Source organism: Gouania willdenowi, chromosome 15, assembly GCF_900634775.1.
Source record: "Gouania willdenowi chromosome 15, fGouWil2.1, whole genome shotgun sequence".
Taxonomy (NCBI): domain Eukaryota; kingdom Metazoa; phylum Chordata; class Actinopteri; order Blenniiformes; family Gobiesocidae; genus Gouania; species Gouania willdenowi.
Window position 1 is genome coordinate 14,117,718 of NC_041058.1, and position 16,425 is coordinate 14,134,142.

At 37.7% G+C, this 16,425-nt stretch overlaps 1 protein-coding gene across 1 annotated transcript in view; it reads right to left on the reverse strand.

Moving 5' to 3' along the window:
• Positions 1 to 363: 363 nt before the first annotated feature.
• Positions 364 to 16,425, reverse strand: part of myofl (myoferlin like) — a 28,042-nt gene continuing 11,980 nt past the window's right edge. Inside the window, exons 5-53 of the mRNA XM_028467786.1 lie at positions 15,217 to 15,325; positions 15,040 to 15,136; positions 13,763 to 13,938; positions 13,272 to 13,400; positions 12,927 to 12,989; positions 12,801 to 12,851; positions 12,691 to 12,721; positions 12,496 to 12,611; positions 12,273 to 12,399; positions 12,088 to 12,191; positions 11,936 to 12,004; positions 11,792 to 11,835; positions 11,626 to 11,708; positions 11,256 to 11,380; positions 11,033 to 11,146; positions 10,733 to 10,910; positions 10,325 to 10,449; positions 10,092 to 10,201; positions 9,768 to 9,960; positions 9,546 to 9,701; positions 9,314 to 9,445; positions 9,027 to 9,190; positions 8,197 to 8,311; positions 7,844 to 7,946; positions 7,606 to 7,745; positions 7,030 to 7,194; positions 6,675 to 6,762; positions 6,399 to 6,476; positions 6,125 to 6,306; positions 5,864 to 6,022; positions 5,661 to 5,759; positions 5,375 to 5,536; positions 5,123 to 5,288; positions 4,967 to 5,037; positions 4,678 to 4,782; positions 4,400 to 4,528; positions 3,436 to 3,591; positions 3,197 to 3,288; positions 2,935 to 3,105; positions 2,682 to 2,830; positions 2,346 to 2,485; positions 2,127 to 2,215; positions 1,949 to 2,044; positions 1,694 to 1,835; positions 1,512 to 1,611; positions 1,265 to 1,434; positions 1,057 to 1,166; positions 830 to 977; positions 364 to 714 (exon numbers count right to left, since the gene is read on the reverse strand). Of these exons, the coding sequence (XP_028323587.1) occupies positions 676 to 714; positions 830 to 977; positions 1,057 to 1,166; positions 1,265 to 1,434; positions 1,512 to 1,611; positions 1,694 to 1,835; positions 1,949 to 2,044; positions 2,127 to 2,215; positions 2,346 to 2,485; positions 2,682 to 2,830; positions 2,935 to 3,105; positions 3,197 to 3,288; positions 3,436 to 3,591; positions 4,400 to 4,528; positions 4,678 to 4,782; positions 4,967 to 5,037; positions 5,123 to 5,288; positions 5,375 to 5,536; positions 5,661 to 5,759; positions 5,864 to 6,022; positions 6,125 to 6,306; positions 6,399 to 6,476; positions 6,675 to 6,762; positions 7,030 to 7,194; positions 7,606 to 7,745; positions 7,844 to 7,946; positions 8,197 to 8,311; positions 9,027 to 9,190; positions 9,314 to 9,445; positions 9,546 to 9,701; positions 9,768 to 9,960; positions 10,092 to 10,201; positions 10,325 to 10,449; positions 10,733 to 10,910; positions 11,033 to 11,146; positions 11,256 to 11,380; positions 11,626 to 11,708; positions 11,792 to 11,835; positions 11,936 to 12,004; positions 12,088 to 12,191; positions 12,273 to 12,399; positions 12,496 to 12,611; positions 12,691 to 12,721; positions 12,801 to 12,851; positions 12,927 to 12,989; positions 13,272 to 13,400; positions 13,763 to 13,938; positions 15,040 to 15,136; positions 15,217 to 15,325 (5,860 nt within the window). The 3' untranslated portion in view covers positions 364 to 675. The remainder of the gene's footprint in view (positions 715 to 829; positions 978 to 1,056; positions 1,167 to 1,264; positions 1,435 to 1,511; positions 1,612 to 1,693; positions 1,836 to 1,948; positions 2,045 to 2,126; positions 2,216 to 2,345; positions 2,486 to 2,681; positions 2,831 to 2,934; positions 3,106 to 3,196; positions 3,289 to 3,435; positions 3,592 to 4,399; positions 4,529 to 4,677; positions 4,783 to 4,966; positions 5,038 to 5,122; positions 5,289 to 5,374; positions 5,537 to 5,660; positions 5,760 to 5,863; positions 6,023 to 6,124; positions 6,307 to 6,398; positions 6,477 to 6,674; positions 6,763 to 7,029; positions 7,195 to 7,605; positions 7,746 to 7,843; positions 7,947 to 8,196; positions 8,312 to 9,026; positions 9,191 to 9,313; positions 9,446 to 9,545; positions 9,702 to 9,767; positions 9,961 to 10,091; positions 10,202 to 10,324; positions 10,450 to 10,732; positions 10,911 to 11,032; positions 11,147 to 11,255; positions 11,381 to 11,625; positions 11,709 to 11,791; positions 11,836 to 11,935; positions 12,005 to 12,087; positions 12,192 to 12,272; positions 12,400 to 12,495; positions 12,612 to 12,690; positions 12,722 to 12,800; positions 12,852 to 12,926; positions 12,990 to 13,271; positions 13,401 to 13,762; positions 13,939 to 15,039; positions 15,137 to 15,216; positions 15,326 to 16,425) is intronic.

Here is a 16,425-nt window from a genome sequence, read left to right on the forward strand (position 1 = left end):
GTTTTTCATTTTCTATACACTCTTAAACAAAAGTATATTATTTCGTTAGCAAGCTATAAGCACATTATTAAATTATTATTATTACATTATTATTATTATTAAATTATAAAATTCCTGAAGAAATCAAATACAAATTGAGTCCAGTGAACAAATGAAGATAGATTATCATATTTGAAATATATCACATTATAAATACATTGTAACAAACAATGGATGATTAAATATGTTAATACCAAGCTGATTTTTTTTAAATTGTATTATGTTGTGCAATAAAAAAGGGATTCATCATTGACATAGCAACATTGTTTTCTTTTTGATACACTGTTTTTATTTGAAGCTGTAGCCTGACAAAGCTAATTTAAATCATTTCACAGTTCATTGCATGGATTAAAATATATGGGGAAAATCAACAATAACATTAACCAGTCCTAGTTACATATAGCAAGTTGTTAGTGAATACACAAGGATTTTGAACAGAAAAAAGTTAATTTATTCAGCACAGCTAAGCATTTATGTGGTTAAATATGTTCAAGAAAAAAACCCAGAAATATATTTAAACAGTGAGAGTAAAATCATAATTTGAATTAATTGATTAAAAGATTGGAGAAAAAAATGTGCAAAAGATAAAACATTTTGAGGGATTCTGGACTCAGCAGCTCCTTTTTTCTTTATTTCTTAGGAGAATGGCTTCACAATTTTCATTGAGATGTAGTTCTGTAGAGAAGGATAAAGGGAAATATATAATTATTAACAATCTAAAAGGTTTGATCAATAACATTAATCAATCATGTGGATTTTTTTTTACAAGACAATAACTGAAAAATCTTACTGGAAGAGAGTAGAAAAAGATCCCAAAAAACAAGACAATTAGAAGTAAGACCACACCGAAGATAAAAATCCTCTTGAACCTGCGCCACACTATAAACTTCATGGTCTTGCATGGGCTTGTAAACCAGAAGAATGATATGTCGGGGCGGCTGTTAAACAACGAGAGACATGAGTTTTATATCCTGTCAGTACATATAATGATTTTAATTTAATCAGGTAAGCTCTTACTTTGGAGGGTCCAGTTTGGGATTCATGTTTGGCTCATCTCGACCTTTCCCCGCCGGTCTCTCCTCCATTTCCTTCTGCTCCACTATTTCCAGGGTCATTTCCACTTTCCCCTGTTACATTTTACAACAATGCATTAGGCTTACTTCTAGAATGTATATATATATATATATATATTGTGCTATTGTTTGTGCCAATGACATGACCATACTCCAAGCATGTATTTCCCGTCCTGCTCCATCGCACATGGCCACCAGCCTCGCACAGACTTCTGGGAGAAAAGTGAGTTTAAACCCAGTTTCCCAGACTGCATTATTAAGCTGCACTTCTCTGGCGTCTTTGCAGGAGGCGTTAGATTATGTAGGTCCAATTCAACAGAACCTGAGACAAAAATAGGGTTCATATATGACACAGAGTGCACAATGTGTGAAAAATGTGGATAAAGATCATCTTTTCACCTAGGTAGTCGTCCAAGGAGAATTTGTCATTGTCCCATATCTGGATGATTAATTTAGGAGGAACCCTAAATTCCGTTTGGTCCAGGTTCCAAAAGTGATCCTGTCAGATAATACATTTTATTTGATCGCAGCAAATCTGACGTTCATTTAATGACATGTTCCCAATTCTTGATCCCACTCACTTTTCTTGAAACAACACACAGCTGTTCTGCAGGAAGGTAGTCAAAACCAAAAATAAACCTCCAGTTGAAATTCCCATCTCCATCCAGGGATCTGTAATGGACGTCAGTCTTTTGCTTGTCCTCTTCCATCCCTGGCATCCATCTGATAAATGCATCAGGTTTGATTCAAAGTAAACATATTATAATGTACAACATGTTATATATTGTTTTTATTATTCGCAAGACAAAATGGTGAAGAAGTAACAAAACACAAACCCTTTAACATAAATGTCACTCATGTTCTCTCCAGTGATGCTTTTTTCATCTAGAGTGACGTCAGACGTGTTCCATATGACTGCTCGCAAAAATAACCTGTTTTAGGTAGGTCATAATATCATAGATCAGAATCTAAACTAATGTGTCATTAAATGGGTTCTTATAAAGAGTCACTTACTTCTTAGCTTTGCGAGGACTGATCTCAGGTGGAGGCCCGGGCAAACCCAGACTCTTGGGGAAAATGTCAACCCACATTTGAATTTGTCCCTGAATTTTAAGACATTCGGGAATTATACAGTGTTGCCTCATTTCTCACCATACCAATACAAACTATAAATGCCCTAAACAGATGAATATAATACTTCTTTGTCTGTTTGTTTGTTTGTTTGTTTTTTACCTGGGACAGGTTAGGCTGGTGGGAGCTGCAAAGGGTTCTTGTTTCCACATGCTCGGGTACCAAACCCTGCTTTCTGAGCACGTGCAGAGCGAGCCTTTCTCTGGGTGGGCCCAAATGAGGGTGAATGACAGTGTTTGCCTCTGCAAAGGGCAGAACATTTGAGAAAATCTAATAAAAACCAAAACCAAACTCAACAGGCTAGATTTGTAGGAGGGAACTGGACAAACTGGGAAGAAATAGAAAAAGATAAAGTCCAACAAAAAATCTGTAATTGATCAAACTGGTTGAGCGGTACCTCTGTTTAAGCAATAGCATAATATTTGAGAATGACTTTACCGAAATCATGAAGATGGTATCGTTTTCCTGAGAAAAGCAGAGAGCTGCAGTCTTCTTCAAAGATAGGTGGAGAAATACCTCTCACTTTGGCCACATTTTGCAGAATCTGAGAGGGCTTTAGCTGATCTCTCCACTGATTAATCCCCGACCTGTAAAACCATTGAAATAGTTATAAACAACACAAGCACTGTGTAGAAGTCAGAGAAAGGAGATGTCGTTGAAAATTCTTGCACGTGCAGTTAATGATACGTACACACAATATGTCTGCGGCAGACCACAGCAGGACCTGAATCGAGACAATAGTCTGTTTTCCAGATCGATGACCGTCTCGCCCACTTTTTCATCTCGACTCAACAGGTCGTAGTCATACACAGAAATTTTCAGGTCCTTGTCTTGAGGCAGAAAACAGGTCATCTCAAACATCCTGGACAATAATGGGAGAAAGGAGATGAATAATGTGTAGCTGGAACATGTTTCCATAGTTTAAAGTATGAGAAACCAAATCCTTTATTGACCTTCCGAACTCTGGATTAAGGGTGTTGGGTTTGTAGTTATCTCTGTCATCTAGTGTTTTTCTCCCCAGCTGTATTTTGATATAGGGATCGCACTGAAATTGAAAGGTCAGAAAACATTTTTTGAAGGATCTTAGCTTCAGAGGATTAAAGCATCTTTGAAAACTTTATCCCAGCTGGAAGAACAGAACCTTCTTAGTATTTTGGAAACAGTGTGCAATAGTACAACATATCCCTCTCACCATGCCATTGTTGTCTTTGGGCTGCAAGTCAATGCAGCGCACTACATATATTCTGATCAGGCACTCTTGTGGGCTGCTCTCTGGAAGCTCTCGGAACTGGCGAGGTGGAGCGGGCACTCCTGGGTCATCAGACAGTGGGTAAATCTTAAATGATCCCTGGACAGAAGCAAAATATTACGTGTTGATTATCAAAGACTACATTACAGTCACAAAGATGGGGATAAAGAGAATATATAAATTAAAACTGATCTATTATTCACCAGATCCAAGAGCTATTTGAAATAATGTGATGTATACAAAGTACAATCAAGAGATCAGTGATTCGTTTAAGGATTGTTGGAGCGACAACATTTTTGAGGATGTCTTTCACCTATATTAAGCTGCAGAAGCCAAATCTCAGTACACAGCTGAGTTTGTACTAGCCATTACCTCCAAAAAGACACACTCATTACTTATTACAAGCTATACTGTGGGTGAGCAGATGAGTAGATTGACCTATAACCCAATGGACTCATTATAGGACAGTTATTGGCACATCTATTAACATGTGTTTTATTTAATTTCCATGGATCACGGAGGATTTCAGCAGCAAATCAGCAGCCTATATCACCTATCCAGCCATCAATCCTTCAACATTCTGTGGCTCTTGTTGAAGTTCCTTCAACTATCCACTAGATGTCAAAATAGACCAAGTACTACAGGCTTTGCACAGAACAGAAACATTTGCTTATTCTGCTGCAATATTAGGTTTTTAACATCAAATTTGTGAGGCTTCTTTAATAAGTTGACCATAATTTCATCTTAAAAATAGGGAAGCATAAATGACACTCAAGGTTTACTATAAGATTAATTTAATGTATTTATATGTCTGAATCAATAGACAGTTTTGTTCTAAACAATATTATTGAAAAACTAGTAATTTTTCTAACTTAGACTTAGAAGAGATTCAGTCACCCTACATTACCTTGAATTCCCCAACCACTGAGGGGTCGTCATCCTCGTCTTCATTTTTTCCACGCTGAAGTTTAAAAGTGCTGCAGAAATCAGTCAGTCCAAGGAAATTTTCAACCTTCTCTAATTCGCAATCAAACACCTGAAAATGAGTAAACCAAACCATCATCAGTGCACACACAGGGAAAAGCTCATGAAGTTTCAAAATGTAGAATCTGCCAGAAAATCCAAACCTTATAAATGATCAGACTCGGGATCCTGTTGTATGTACAAACCCTTGTGTTACCTTACCTGCAGTGTGTTGTACTGCTTCTTTAGGTAAGGCCCACATTTTTCATGATCTCCAAGAGAGGCGTAGAACTTACTCCACCAGTCTACAGCTTCCTCCTCCTGTACCTGTGGAAATACAAACACATTTGTCACATTTTAGTGACACAATAATAAGACAACAATACAAATGAAAATTTCAACAATTTTAATTAGGAACTGCAAAAATGTGAAGAAATCAAGCCTGATGAGAGACTTAAAATGGACATTGAGCAGTAATAATACAATATTATTGTAATGACTTTGGAATTACCTCAGTTTTCTTGATGCTTCTCTCATCAATGTCTATGACAACATCATGTTTGGCAGCAGATATCATTGCTACTGCAGTTTATTAAAAAAAAACATTGTTTAGAAACAGCACACTCAATGGATATGAGTGTGTGTGTGTGTGTGTGTGCGTGAATACCTTGAGCTGACATGCAGATTTCATTGTTGACACGATACGGGTCACAGCGGAACTCATCCAAATGATCGATGGTGCACTGGCCCACGACAGGTTTCCTACCGAAGGGTCTGTGGTCAACTACCTTCAGCACAATTGGGGGGGTGTACATCTCTTCTTTAGGAAGGAGCTGATGATATGTTAGAAAACAGTGCCTAATGAGACATTTGCCATGTTCGGATTATGTTCTTCAGAAATAATCCTTGGGGTTTATACCACTTTGAGAAGCAGCACAGATCCAGGAAAGTTGGGGTTCTTTTTGAAGTTTTTGATGACAGCAGTTTGGACAACCTCGCCGCCACACTCCACTATCAAACTGGGAGATGATACAGTAGCCAACTGGTATGTCTTCATGTTCCTCAATCCCCAGGTCAAAATCTGAGTTCAGAAAATTAATAATTAACTAATGCATTTAAAAATCATATTCATACTAACTGTTGGAACAGCTAATTCAATTGTATGTGAGAGAGGGGGTTCTGGTTCCAGGAAAAGGACAGAATACCTCAATAGCAGTAAGTTGAACCACTGGTCTGATTCCCTGAGGAACCATGTAAAACTCTCCTTGTCGAGGAGGCAGCAGAGGCAGATCGCCATCATTTACCTGTGAACCACACACTTTTTAAAAGCTTGTTAAGCAAGAAAAGTTAAAAAGATAATACTTTGATGATCCTGCCCAATGTGAACATGTGACTCTTTGACAGTTACCTTTTCCTTTAGCAGCAGCTCAGCAGCTAAAAGTACCTCTCCAGCACTGCGACCCTTATTGGTGACTGGAAACCAGAGCAGCTGTGGACTGACTGTAGCATTAGGCTGAATATTGACTACTAGCGGGCATAAGCAGCGACCCATAGGCTCATCTTTACCCTAGAAAAATAAAATTCAATCAGAAACTCTGTAAAGCTTGTGCCTCAGTTCTTCAATGACTAAACAAATGTACATGAAAATAAGTGGTGATAATAATCCCACCACTTGATCGCTGTCGTAGAGCTCCAACACCACATCAGGGGGGTTGTGTGCAATCTTTTGTGGGTCTCCGTAGATTTTGATATCGTCAAAGATGAGAGTCTGATCCCAGGTGGGGTTTAGTGTTGTTCTCATGACTTCTGTGGTCTTACTCACATGTAGAAATGACACGTGGGCGTATGGATCTGTAGAAAAAAAAAGGAATGTTTTACCAAAGTTGTGCTTCAAAACCTTTTGGGCTACTTGATGTATTTCTGACAACTCTGTTTGCATTTACCTGAGAAGCTGTCTTTGTCCATGGCACAAAGATTTTTGGCCTGATACACGTAAACTCTCAGATGGTACATGAAAGACCCTATTAATACAATAAATTATATCATTATAATGTAATAGCTTGTACGTCAACTAAAAAAGCACACCACACAGAAAACGACTGTGCTGATGTTTATACTCTGATTGCAGACTTAGCTTTGACCAATGCCTACATTAAGGATAATGAGGAAGGAACTCGGGCTATAATCAGTATCTGTCACTAGTTTTATCTGGAACTTACGGTTAAAGTGGCAGGAAACAGTGGGTGTGTTGGCACCAAACAGCTTGGCTGCATCCGCTTTACTAGCTTTTTCATCAACATCAACTCCCTGTTAAGAAAACAGACTGAAGAGAACTCCTTTGGAAACATTTGGACTAAATACAGTTTAGTGATATGAATGCAGAACCGAAATTAAATTTCTTGATTTTTCTTTCTTTTTTTTTTTTTGCCAACATCCGACAGGAAGTACCAGAACTTACAGAAGGGGCACTGAGAGATAATGACTCACGCAGTAAATACTGAGGTTTGTTCCCATGACAACTGGGCTGTTTAAAGACGTTTAGGGACCACATTTATGTTCAACATCACTACTCACTATTGCCCCTTCAAGTTTAAAGATGGCCGAGGGCCCCATGCAGTCTGAAGGGACCATTTTTCTCCTCCAGCGGCGACGTCGGAACGTGTCAGAGGATCGCTCCTTTCTGTGGAATTTCCAGCCAATCAGAGACGAGTATTCCCATCCTTCCCCTGGCTCCTGTCTCTGAAACAGAAAACAAACGTAACACTTCATATTAAAGTACCAGCAATAAAAAGTATTTAAAATTAATAAGCCTATTAATAAAGCCATACTAAATTACTATTACAATAATAAGGCAATATGTGTAAATAAAAAGCTTCATTAATATCTATTAATGTTATTAATACACTGAAGCTGCCAGTAATAAGCAGTTATATGTTAATAAGCTTCTTAATAAAGCCTTTTTAAAGGATTTGATATCTTATCAACATTAATGAGATGTTTTTTTACATTAATATTGCTTGGGTAATGATAGTAATGCCTTATGAAGGCTAAAAAAAAAATCATTCATTTAATTTTGCACAAAAAGTACATTATTGTACTTAATTTATACATATGTATATACACATATTTTCTGTTCCACCTCTTTCTCACCTCAGTTACAGCCTTTTTATCTGATGTCTTCTTTCTTGGTCTAATGAGTCTCTTCCTTCGATGGACATGGTACATCTTCTCTGCTGGTACCCAGGATTTGGGTTTATCATCAGGGGGAATGGTGACTCCATATTCCCAGCCTAGTACCAACAACAACACAGGGCTATAACTCAACCAAAAGTTTTATATACGTAAATACATATAGAAGAATATCAAGATTTTGATGAATTTTGTTCACCTTTCTCATCAACAGCTCTGTTGCTGTCAAAGCTCCATTCATCCTCCCAAATCCATCCAGATGGACATACAAACTCTGCTGGACTCAGGGCCTTCTCTCCATTCTGTTCAGTCAACACACCGTGTCATTTATTTGAAACAAATAACATTTGGACTGGCTAAAGTTGTGCATTTGTTTATTTTTCACAATGAATCGGCAGAGAGCATTCATATTAACCTTCAAGTAATAACATATGGGTTAATTTTTTTTAATTTACTTGCATTAGATTCAACACTTTGCTTTCTTTTTGCGTATTCTTATCATGTTGTGACCTTAACTCAAATGGTGCATGGAGGAAAACTCTAAATTTTTACCACATCCGAGTACGGCTCTGTAGCAGGCTTCCACTCCCCTCCGGGGAAACGTGTTTCATTCTGATAAACCTCATCCGTGAACTCAGTGTGACCCGCATCTGCCTCTGTCAACAGACTGCCACACACAGTTTGGTGATAGACTCTGTGACTCAAAGAAAAACTATGTACTCAAAGAATGCCATAAATAGGCTGAGGAAGGTCAGGAAGACAGGCTTCAGAGAGTTAAGATTATTTATGTGATGCATTATGGGAGAATGGAAGCACTTAAGACCTGAGAGGGAGGAAGGGAGGGTGAAAGCAAGAACTCCCTACATTAAAAGAAAGGTACAGCATTCCTTTTCATTTCCTGTAATTGTCCTTTATATATAGCTTTATTTCAGTGTGAAATTGATGCCTAATTCTGACAATTCATTTACAGTAAGTAAAGTAAGTTGTGACTGAAACTATTTACTTTATCAGTGCCAAGGAGTGCAAACCTTTCCTGAGCTTTTTAAAACCCAAGGACAAATAATGTGGAATTCTTCAGATGATCTAATCACTCCTATCTGTAGATAACCAAAAAAAGTTAACATACAACAATGATACATTTAGTCATAGATGTCTAGATTTACGTCTTACAGCATTTTAAATGACAATAATGGCTTTGATTTGGAAGATTTGCCAGAGAAATAGCCAGGGAGAAACCAACCAAACATCCACTGATTAAATAATGAACAGAATTCTTGACATTGTGACTGTAATAAGTGAACGTTTACACTACAAATAAAAGAGTTAAGCCTCAGACATTCTCTGTACGGTCTTTTATGACGAGGTGAAATCTCTAAAGTTACCATCTCTCAGGGTTGACAAACCAGTCCTCTTCCCATTCCCATCCACGTGGAGGCAGAAATCGCTCCTTTTTCAGTTTCACTTTTCCCGTCACATCTGAGAACTTATGACGACCGACTAAACCGGTTGTTCCCCACTTCCCAAAGACCTGAGCCTGATTCTCATACTGCAGGGAGATGGACAAGAAGGTGTCAGAGAATTATATCAATGAAAACTTTATCAAACCATGAAACTAATTTAAAAAAAAATAAAAAATAAAAAAAATCGATAAATAAAGTAAATACTTTACAATTTCAGCATAAACACTGAAGCTTCCTTCAGAGAAATGGTTGAAATGCTTTTCATGGGCAGAGAGGCCCAGCCACATGTTGACCCTCAGCTGAACGGGAATCTTCTCCCCTTTACATTTATCCATAGGGTACTGACAAGCCAAAAATAGAAGAAATATGAGTTAGCTTTTAAGGACCCTTATTTAAATAGACATATTTAGTTTTATGTACTTGTACGCTCACTCATCATACCTGCATTAAAATAGTCTGTGTCTTTCCACAATGTTCCCCATTGGCCTGTTTGCTGAAGTCTGAGTACAGGATGCGGTTTGCTGGGACTCGAGCGTAAGCCACGCGCTTCTGCCCTCTCAGCATCCATATGATCACATCTGGCAGGCTGTTTTGAGGCTAATGGAATACAAAATTCATTCAGCAAATATTTTCAGTGTCTTAATTTGTTTGTTTTCTTCAGACCTCCTCTGCCAGCTGCTTGATTCTTTCCAACCAGCCCTCAATATCGCCAACAGTGGCTTTGACATCCGTGGCTTCTTCTTTCATACGAGTGGCCAACTCTTTGATGTTGTTCACAGCAGCATCCCGCAGCTTTTTTATTTGGAGATCCAGAGCTGTTACGTTGGGTTTTTCCTCCAGATCTGGAAGCTTAAAACTGTCAAAGAAAAATGAAGATGCTGAAAACAAACTGTATCTCTAAATATAATTCAATTTGCACCTTTTAAACTGTCTTGAAAAAAGGTGAGTTACACTGTTTGTTCATTAAAAACTGCAGTGATGTCATACCTGTTAAGGTCCTCAATCAAGTTGTTGATGAGTTTGATCCAAATATCTGCCAGAACAGTCTCAGTCACTTTTGCCATTATGGCTGTTTTTAAAGAAGCCAGATGGGACTCCTGAAATGGATTAGTTAATACGCAATCAGAAGAAATTACAACTATCCTCACTTTTGTATTCAAGGCAGAATTTCTAGCACGAGTGCAGATTTCCAGTTTGGTATAAACGTGTGTGAAACCAACCAGTCTCTCAGCAATACAGAGGAGAATGTTGACAGAGTTGCAGCGGTGGCTGATGTCTTCCCAGTAAGAAGTTAGAACCACAACGGGCTTAGTGTCAGCCCAGGGCAAGTAATAGTAGTGATTACCTGTGGAAGACACACTGAGTATACACACAATTACTTTTAAACACAATGTGCAGATTTTGCTTCCTAAACCTGAGTCGTAATCCAAACTTACAGCGAGGTTAGGAGTTTAGGGATGGTTTACATTAGAGTTTAATACTAACTTGTTCGTAATCAAATTCATCCAAACAAAACCAAAGAGAATCGACTAAAAAGAGTTGTCTTATAATTAATACTTAAATGTCAAAGATGCATATTTGTAATGTAAAGCTATTTTCATGTGAAATTTGTTGTGCTAATTTCATACCATCAAACACTGCATAGCTGTACTGGGTGGTGGATGCCAGGGGCTTGCAGGTGGAATCCAGCTTGTTGCCATAGTTACCAATGCTGACCTCAAACTGGATCGGTTCTCCTGGTTCCTGGAGCATGCACGCGCTGTGGAAAACAGCACATAGAGAGAACTTCCTCCTCCGCTGGTATTTCTGTACCAAATGATAAAGATGTTTTAATTGAAGTGAGTTAGTTAAAACTAAAGCTCCAAACAGCCTAATAAGTGATACAATTACCAGCATTAGAAACTACAATATGTTCACCTATACTGTACCTGTGCCACCAGGATGTCATCGCTGCAGATATCGTCTGTATGCCTATCGATTCTTTCATCTAACTGAGTAGAAAGCTCAATGAGCACTCTTCCCCTGTACGCCACTCCTTCTCCCTGGAACACGTTGGAATGCAAATGTAAAAAAAACCTCTTGCATACACACAAAAGTGAGCTATTATGTCTCCAAACATAGCATGAGACCTGAACTGAAAGTCCATCTTACTTTTCCAAAATTGAGTTCCTCGTATGGATCAGGCAGACCGGTGTACTCTCTTGGGCTTCCATAAAAATTAACGTAGCAAGGCCCAAAGGCGGGGAGGAAACCGACTTCTGATACAGCGTTACTGCCTGTAAAATGTAGAAACTCTGCTTAAATAAATACATTCATAACACAAAAAATGTCATCAGATGATTTCAAAGCTTGTAAAAATGAAATGCTGTAATAGGAACATACTGCTAAGTAAAGGCAACAAAAACATATCAATACAAAATAGGAATAACTGAAAAACATGTTTTGTATACTTTCAGACTATGTGTAGGTTTTTTTTACTTTCTCAAGTGAAATGCAGCTTTAACAACGGTGAACTGATTACCTTCAAATTCTCCCCCGGAGGAAGACATTTGTCTCAAATTCAAAAATGTTGTTCCGATTGCATCGTCTCTGGTTACTCTGTCCCTACGCATGAGTAAAATACTATGTGAAGAACTTCTTCTAAATGTTTGTTTTTTCCAACAAACTGAACAAGTGTAAGCTCTTACTTGTCGTACAAAGTCAACTTGATGCACTCACACATTGATGGGAACTGGACACACAAAGGTTTGTGAAGATTTTGAAAGTAGTTTTGAGATTGAAAACAGGGTTATAAGATACTTTTTTTTTTTGTTGTTGTGTATTTTTCTTACTTTAACTTGTAGATGAAGGATCTGATTCCACTCTGGATTTGCATTTTTCTCAATTGTTTTGGTGTGTAGCTAAACAAGCAAAGCTCAGCTGATTATCACAACGAAAAAGGTTAAAATAAGATGTTTCTTTTCTCCACGTGAGATCAAAATACCTTCTTTCCTGCAAAGCTCATTTCTAGATATGGATCTACCAAGTTTTTTCTGTCTCCATCTCCTCCAAAAACTTGCTTTACAGTCTGAACAAAGGCATCATCCACTGAAAACACAATACGACAGAAGTTTCTACTAGGTTATTTTATATTTTTTATTTTTTGGGTAATCATCAATCTGCATTTACTTTGTGGCATGTCCTCAGCACGATAGACTTTAAGGCTCAGAGTGGCTGATCGCATTGCGACACCAGCTGGCACTAGAAGGTTGCTTTCTATGTCATCCTGGTCCTCGTTTACGTCTCTCCGCTCGCTCTGCAGAAACAAAAGGAGCAGAAGAGGTCGACACACCTCTAACAGTAAGGAGCACAATGGTTAGCACAAAGAATGACACAAAAATACAATTCTCACCGGTGGCACGTTCCCAGTACCAATGATAAATATGCTAACTTTTAGGTAACCTCTTGCCCCCGAGTTGGAGTCATCAGGATCACCCAGAAGCAGCCATTTTCTCATAACAGCATGGCCTGAAGATCACATGAATTCTGATACATGCAGTGCTTAGAATAAATTGTGTTTTCCATCATCCTGCATTAAAACACTTACCAGGTTCATCATAGATGTATCCGACACCCAGCTACAAATGCAAGACATTTACAACTATCAGTTTAGAAATGACCAAGTAACCAGTCCTTGTTAACAGCGACTGGACTCACCTTAAACTCTCCCAATAAACTGTCAGCTCTGAGAGAAAACGAGTCATAAACCTGTAAATGAAACAAAAATTTTTTAATCTAAATTCTAATCTTATTTCTTTCTGTGCATGTAAGTTATCTACCCACCTTGAGGCTGATATTCTCATCAAACAGCTCTGAGGGGAGCATGTTAATGTTGTAGTAGAACATCTGAAGGACAAAAAAACAAAATAGCCATCAGCATGCTTCTCTGTTGCTAATGTAAGTACACCTCATTGTGGACGAAACACTAACTGAGACAAAACTGATAAACAGGAAGATGATTTTATTAATGATGGAACTGACTACAATAGTAATAGAGTAATAGAGCTGAGGCATTGCTGCTGTTCATTCACTTCTGATGAAGAGGAAAAAAATCCTCAGAATTATTTGCAAATCCAGAAAGAAAAAAAACACAGAAAAGGCAAACAAAGTTAAACACAGGACCATTACCTCATCAAAGTAGGGGTTGTTTCCCCTTCTGATTCTCGTCCTGTGTGTCTGCTCACATACATTCACTTTAATCACTGGCTTGATGTTGTTGCCTGGCAACTGTCGACCCTCAATAACCCGGACACGGATCTGGAAATCATAGACTTAAATTATTAGGTTAGATTATCCCCTGGGTTTCCATTTGAGTTGATAAAAAGGGCAGACAAAAGCTTGAAGGTAAAGGTATAACAAAATTCTGGAAACAAAATTATAATTCTAAAATAAACGCTAAGTGTAAAATGGTGAGCTCGGAAATTGGATCCTGTTATTGTTGGCATGCTTACTCTTCTACATTAGAAAAGTAAAATAATGAATATAAATATTAGGGTTCTATAACTATTGTAAGCACTGTTCTCTATAGTGTAACAAAACCCACTCATCATGTGATTGAGGACACAAATTCCTTTCTGGAATATTATAGTCAGAAAACATATTTCAAAGTAGGACAGTACCTGAAAGTCCTGAGGTGTATTGGCCAGCACCGTGCGTCTCTTATGGAAGTTATGGTTGAGTTGGATTATTTTTTGGTTTTGTTTCCCAGGCTGACTGGTAGAAACAGGAGCACCAAGACCGTCACCCTGACCACCCATGTCTGCCTCACCCCCGTCTCCATAATCACTTTCTCCTTCTGTATATGTAAAAAAAAACAACATGTAAACTGATGGATTCAAAACAACACATAAGAAACCTCTTGTCACTGCTCCTACCAACACGTGTGCATTTTTTATTTTTATATATATATATATAATCTTTATGAATTTACTCTTTCCCATGTACAGCAGGGGTGTCAAACTAATTTTAGTTCAGGGGCCAAATACGCACCAGTTTTATCTCAAGTGGGCCTCAGATTTTAGACGGGGGAATTTTTAACATTAATGTGACTTATTTTGTACTTTCCACATGTAAATGATAAATACAGTACTCGAGGCAGAGACAGTATCAAAATGACAAATCTTCACTTCAGAATTCCTTGATTTGATGACACATTTTATGAAATTTGTGATTGCTTGTGGGAAATTGCTGGATTTTAGAATATAATTAAAGTTGTTATTGCCACAATTTGCGAATAAAAATGGCTGAAACCCTTCAATACAGGCACGTAAAAATTGCGAGCCCCTACAAATATTGTGGAGTTTCAATTAATTGGTGAATTTAGAGGGAATGACATATCTATAACTGAATGATTTGGTAATTCACACAATGATTCACGTTTTCTCTCATTTTTTACTTTACTACGAGCCACAATGGATGCTCCAAAGGGCTGGATTTGAGTTTGACACATGCTGCACAGGCTTAAATGGTCTGTCAGAGCCTAGGGCATCTGGCTTCGTATACACATACAGTGAGTCAGAGCCTATGGCGAGTTCAGAAACTCTAATTATAAAAATATACAAGGTTTTGTGATAATGTGATGAAAAAGGAGTAGATCCCTACACACTCAGGAATAACATCCAAACATTTAAAACCCATCTAAATTGGAATTAAAACCAGCTATCTCCACTGTGCTATGACTATAGCCACTGTGTCACTGAGGAGCCCAGTGTGTTTACATGAGGTTTTTATTTATTTATTGTATCTATAGGAAGTTTACATTAAGGCACTGCTTTCATGGCCTGGTTTGCATATTAATGTTTATTCAGATGACAGGAACTACAGCTGCTGCAAGAATCAATAATCAAGAATAGGACATTGCAATTTTCTCTGTTTAGTATAATATATATTTTCTTACCACCATCCACATGAGACATGCCTTCATCAGCCTGAACGTTATGGTTTGCCCCAGTGGAGTCAGATGGTTCATAACCCACATGCAAGCTAATGGTCGCCTGAAAAAAAACACACATAAACATTTGACATAACCAGACACAATTGTAGAACAAAACTTCAATATAAACGCAGCTTTTACCCCAAAGGACTGCTGTTTTTCATTCATCAGAGGGACATTCTTGAATGGTAAAGACCTCACTTGACCACTTGCAAAATCCCTCAAGGAGATAATAGCAGAGCCAATGAACCTGAATGACACAAAAATAAATTTTTTGGTCACATTTTACTAAAATAGAGCATTAACAAATAGGCTTTGAGGTCAAAAGTATTTTCCAAGCTCTAAGATGCATCATGATGATTAATATCCGATATTCTAAGTACTGACTCCTCACTTCCCTTTTTTCAGTTCTTTACAGAAACTCCTACAGTGATCAAAACACCAACAGTTACCATGTATCAATGATTAATAACCGCAGCACATTGCGACACAAAAACAAACAAAAAATATGTAAACACAAATTAAGAAAGATATAAGATGATATAAATTCCTTGATACAGAGATTATTTTCTTTCCCCAGCTACTTTGGGTAAGATTTATCATTTTTTCAAGATAAAGAGTATTTTGTTTCATGCCAATGAGGAACATGAGGTGCATAAGGAGAAACACGACAAATGGAAATTTACCTCAGAGTCATCACCATGTGATGAATGCTTTGTACCCAGTTGAATGAAATAATTATTTTGGTTGCTGTGATTGCAGGAGCCACAACAAACATTTGATGTGAGAGAAAATATCTCTCATTAAATCTAAAGGAATTCCTTTATTTAAGAAAACACTGCCTGACTTTCAAAACATTGCACATATAACTGTTTTAACCATATAATGTCATTATTGCATAGCGATACTGCAGCACTCACTGTGAAATAGATGCGAAATAATATGTTATTGCAGTATTAGAGAACAAAAATACATCTATTTTGACATTTTTCTTCATTTTAGTTAAAGTTGAAAAGAAACAACAAAACTGCCTATCATCGAAACTCATTCAAGACCCAGTTCAATGTTTTCATTCCAGTAACAACTCGTGTATCTCTTCTTTTGCTTGTGTAACTCCTCGCTCAAAGCCTGCCCTTGTGCCTGACCCAGAATAATTTATATTGTTCCTAAAGAGACTCAGTGGATCGCACAGAATTAAGTTTTAAAATGTTTTGAGTAATTTAAAACGGAATGTTCACCAAACTAAATGTAATTTGTTCTCTTTCAAAAAAGTAATTACTGTTAACAGCTGCTGTTAAGTGATGGAGACTAAATATAGCAAGTCTCCATGTGGGTCCTACAGCTGTGTAA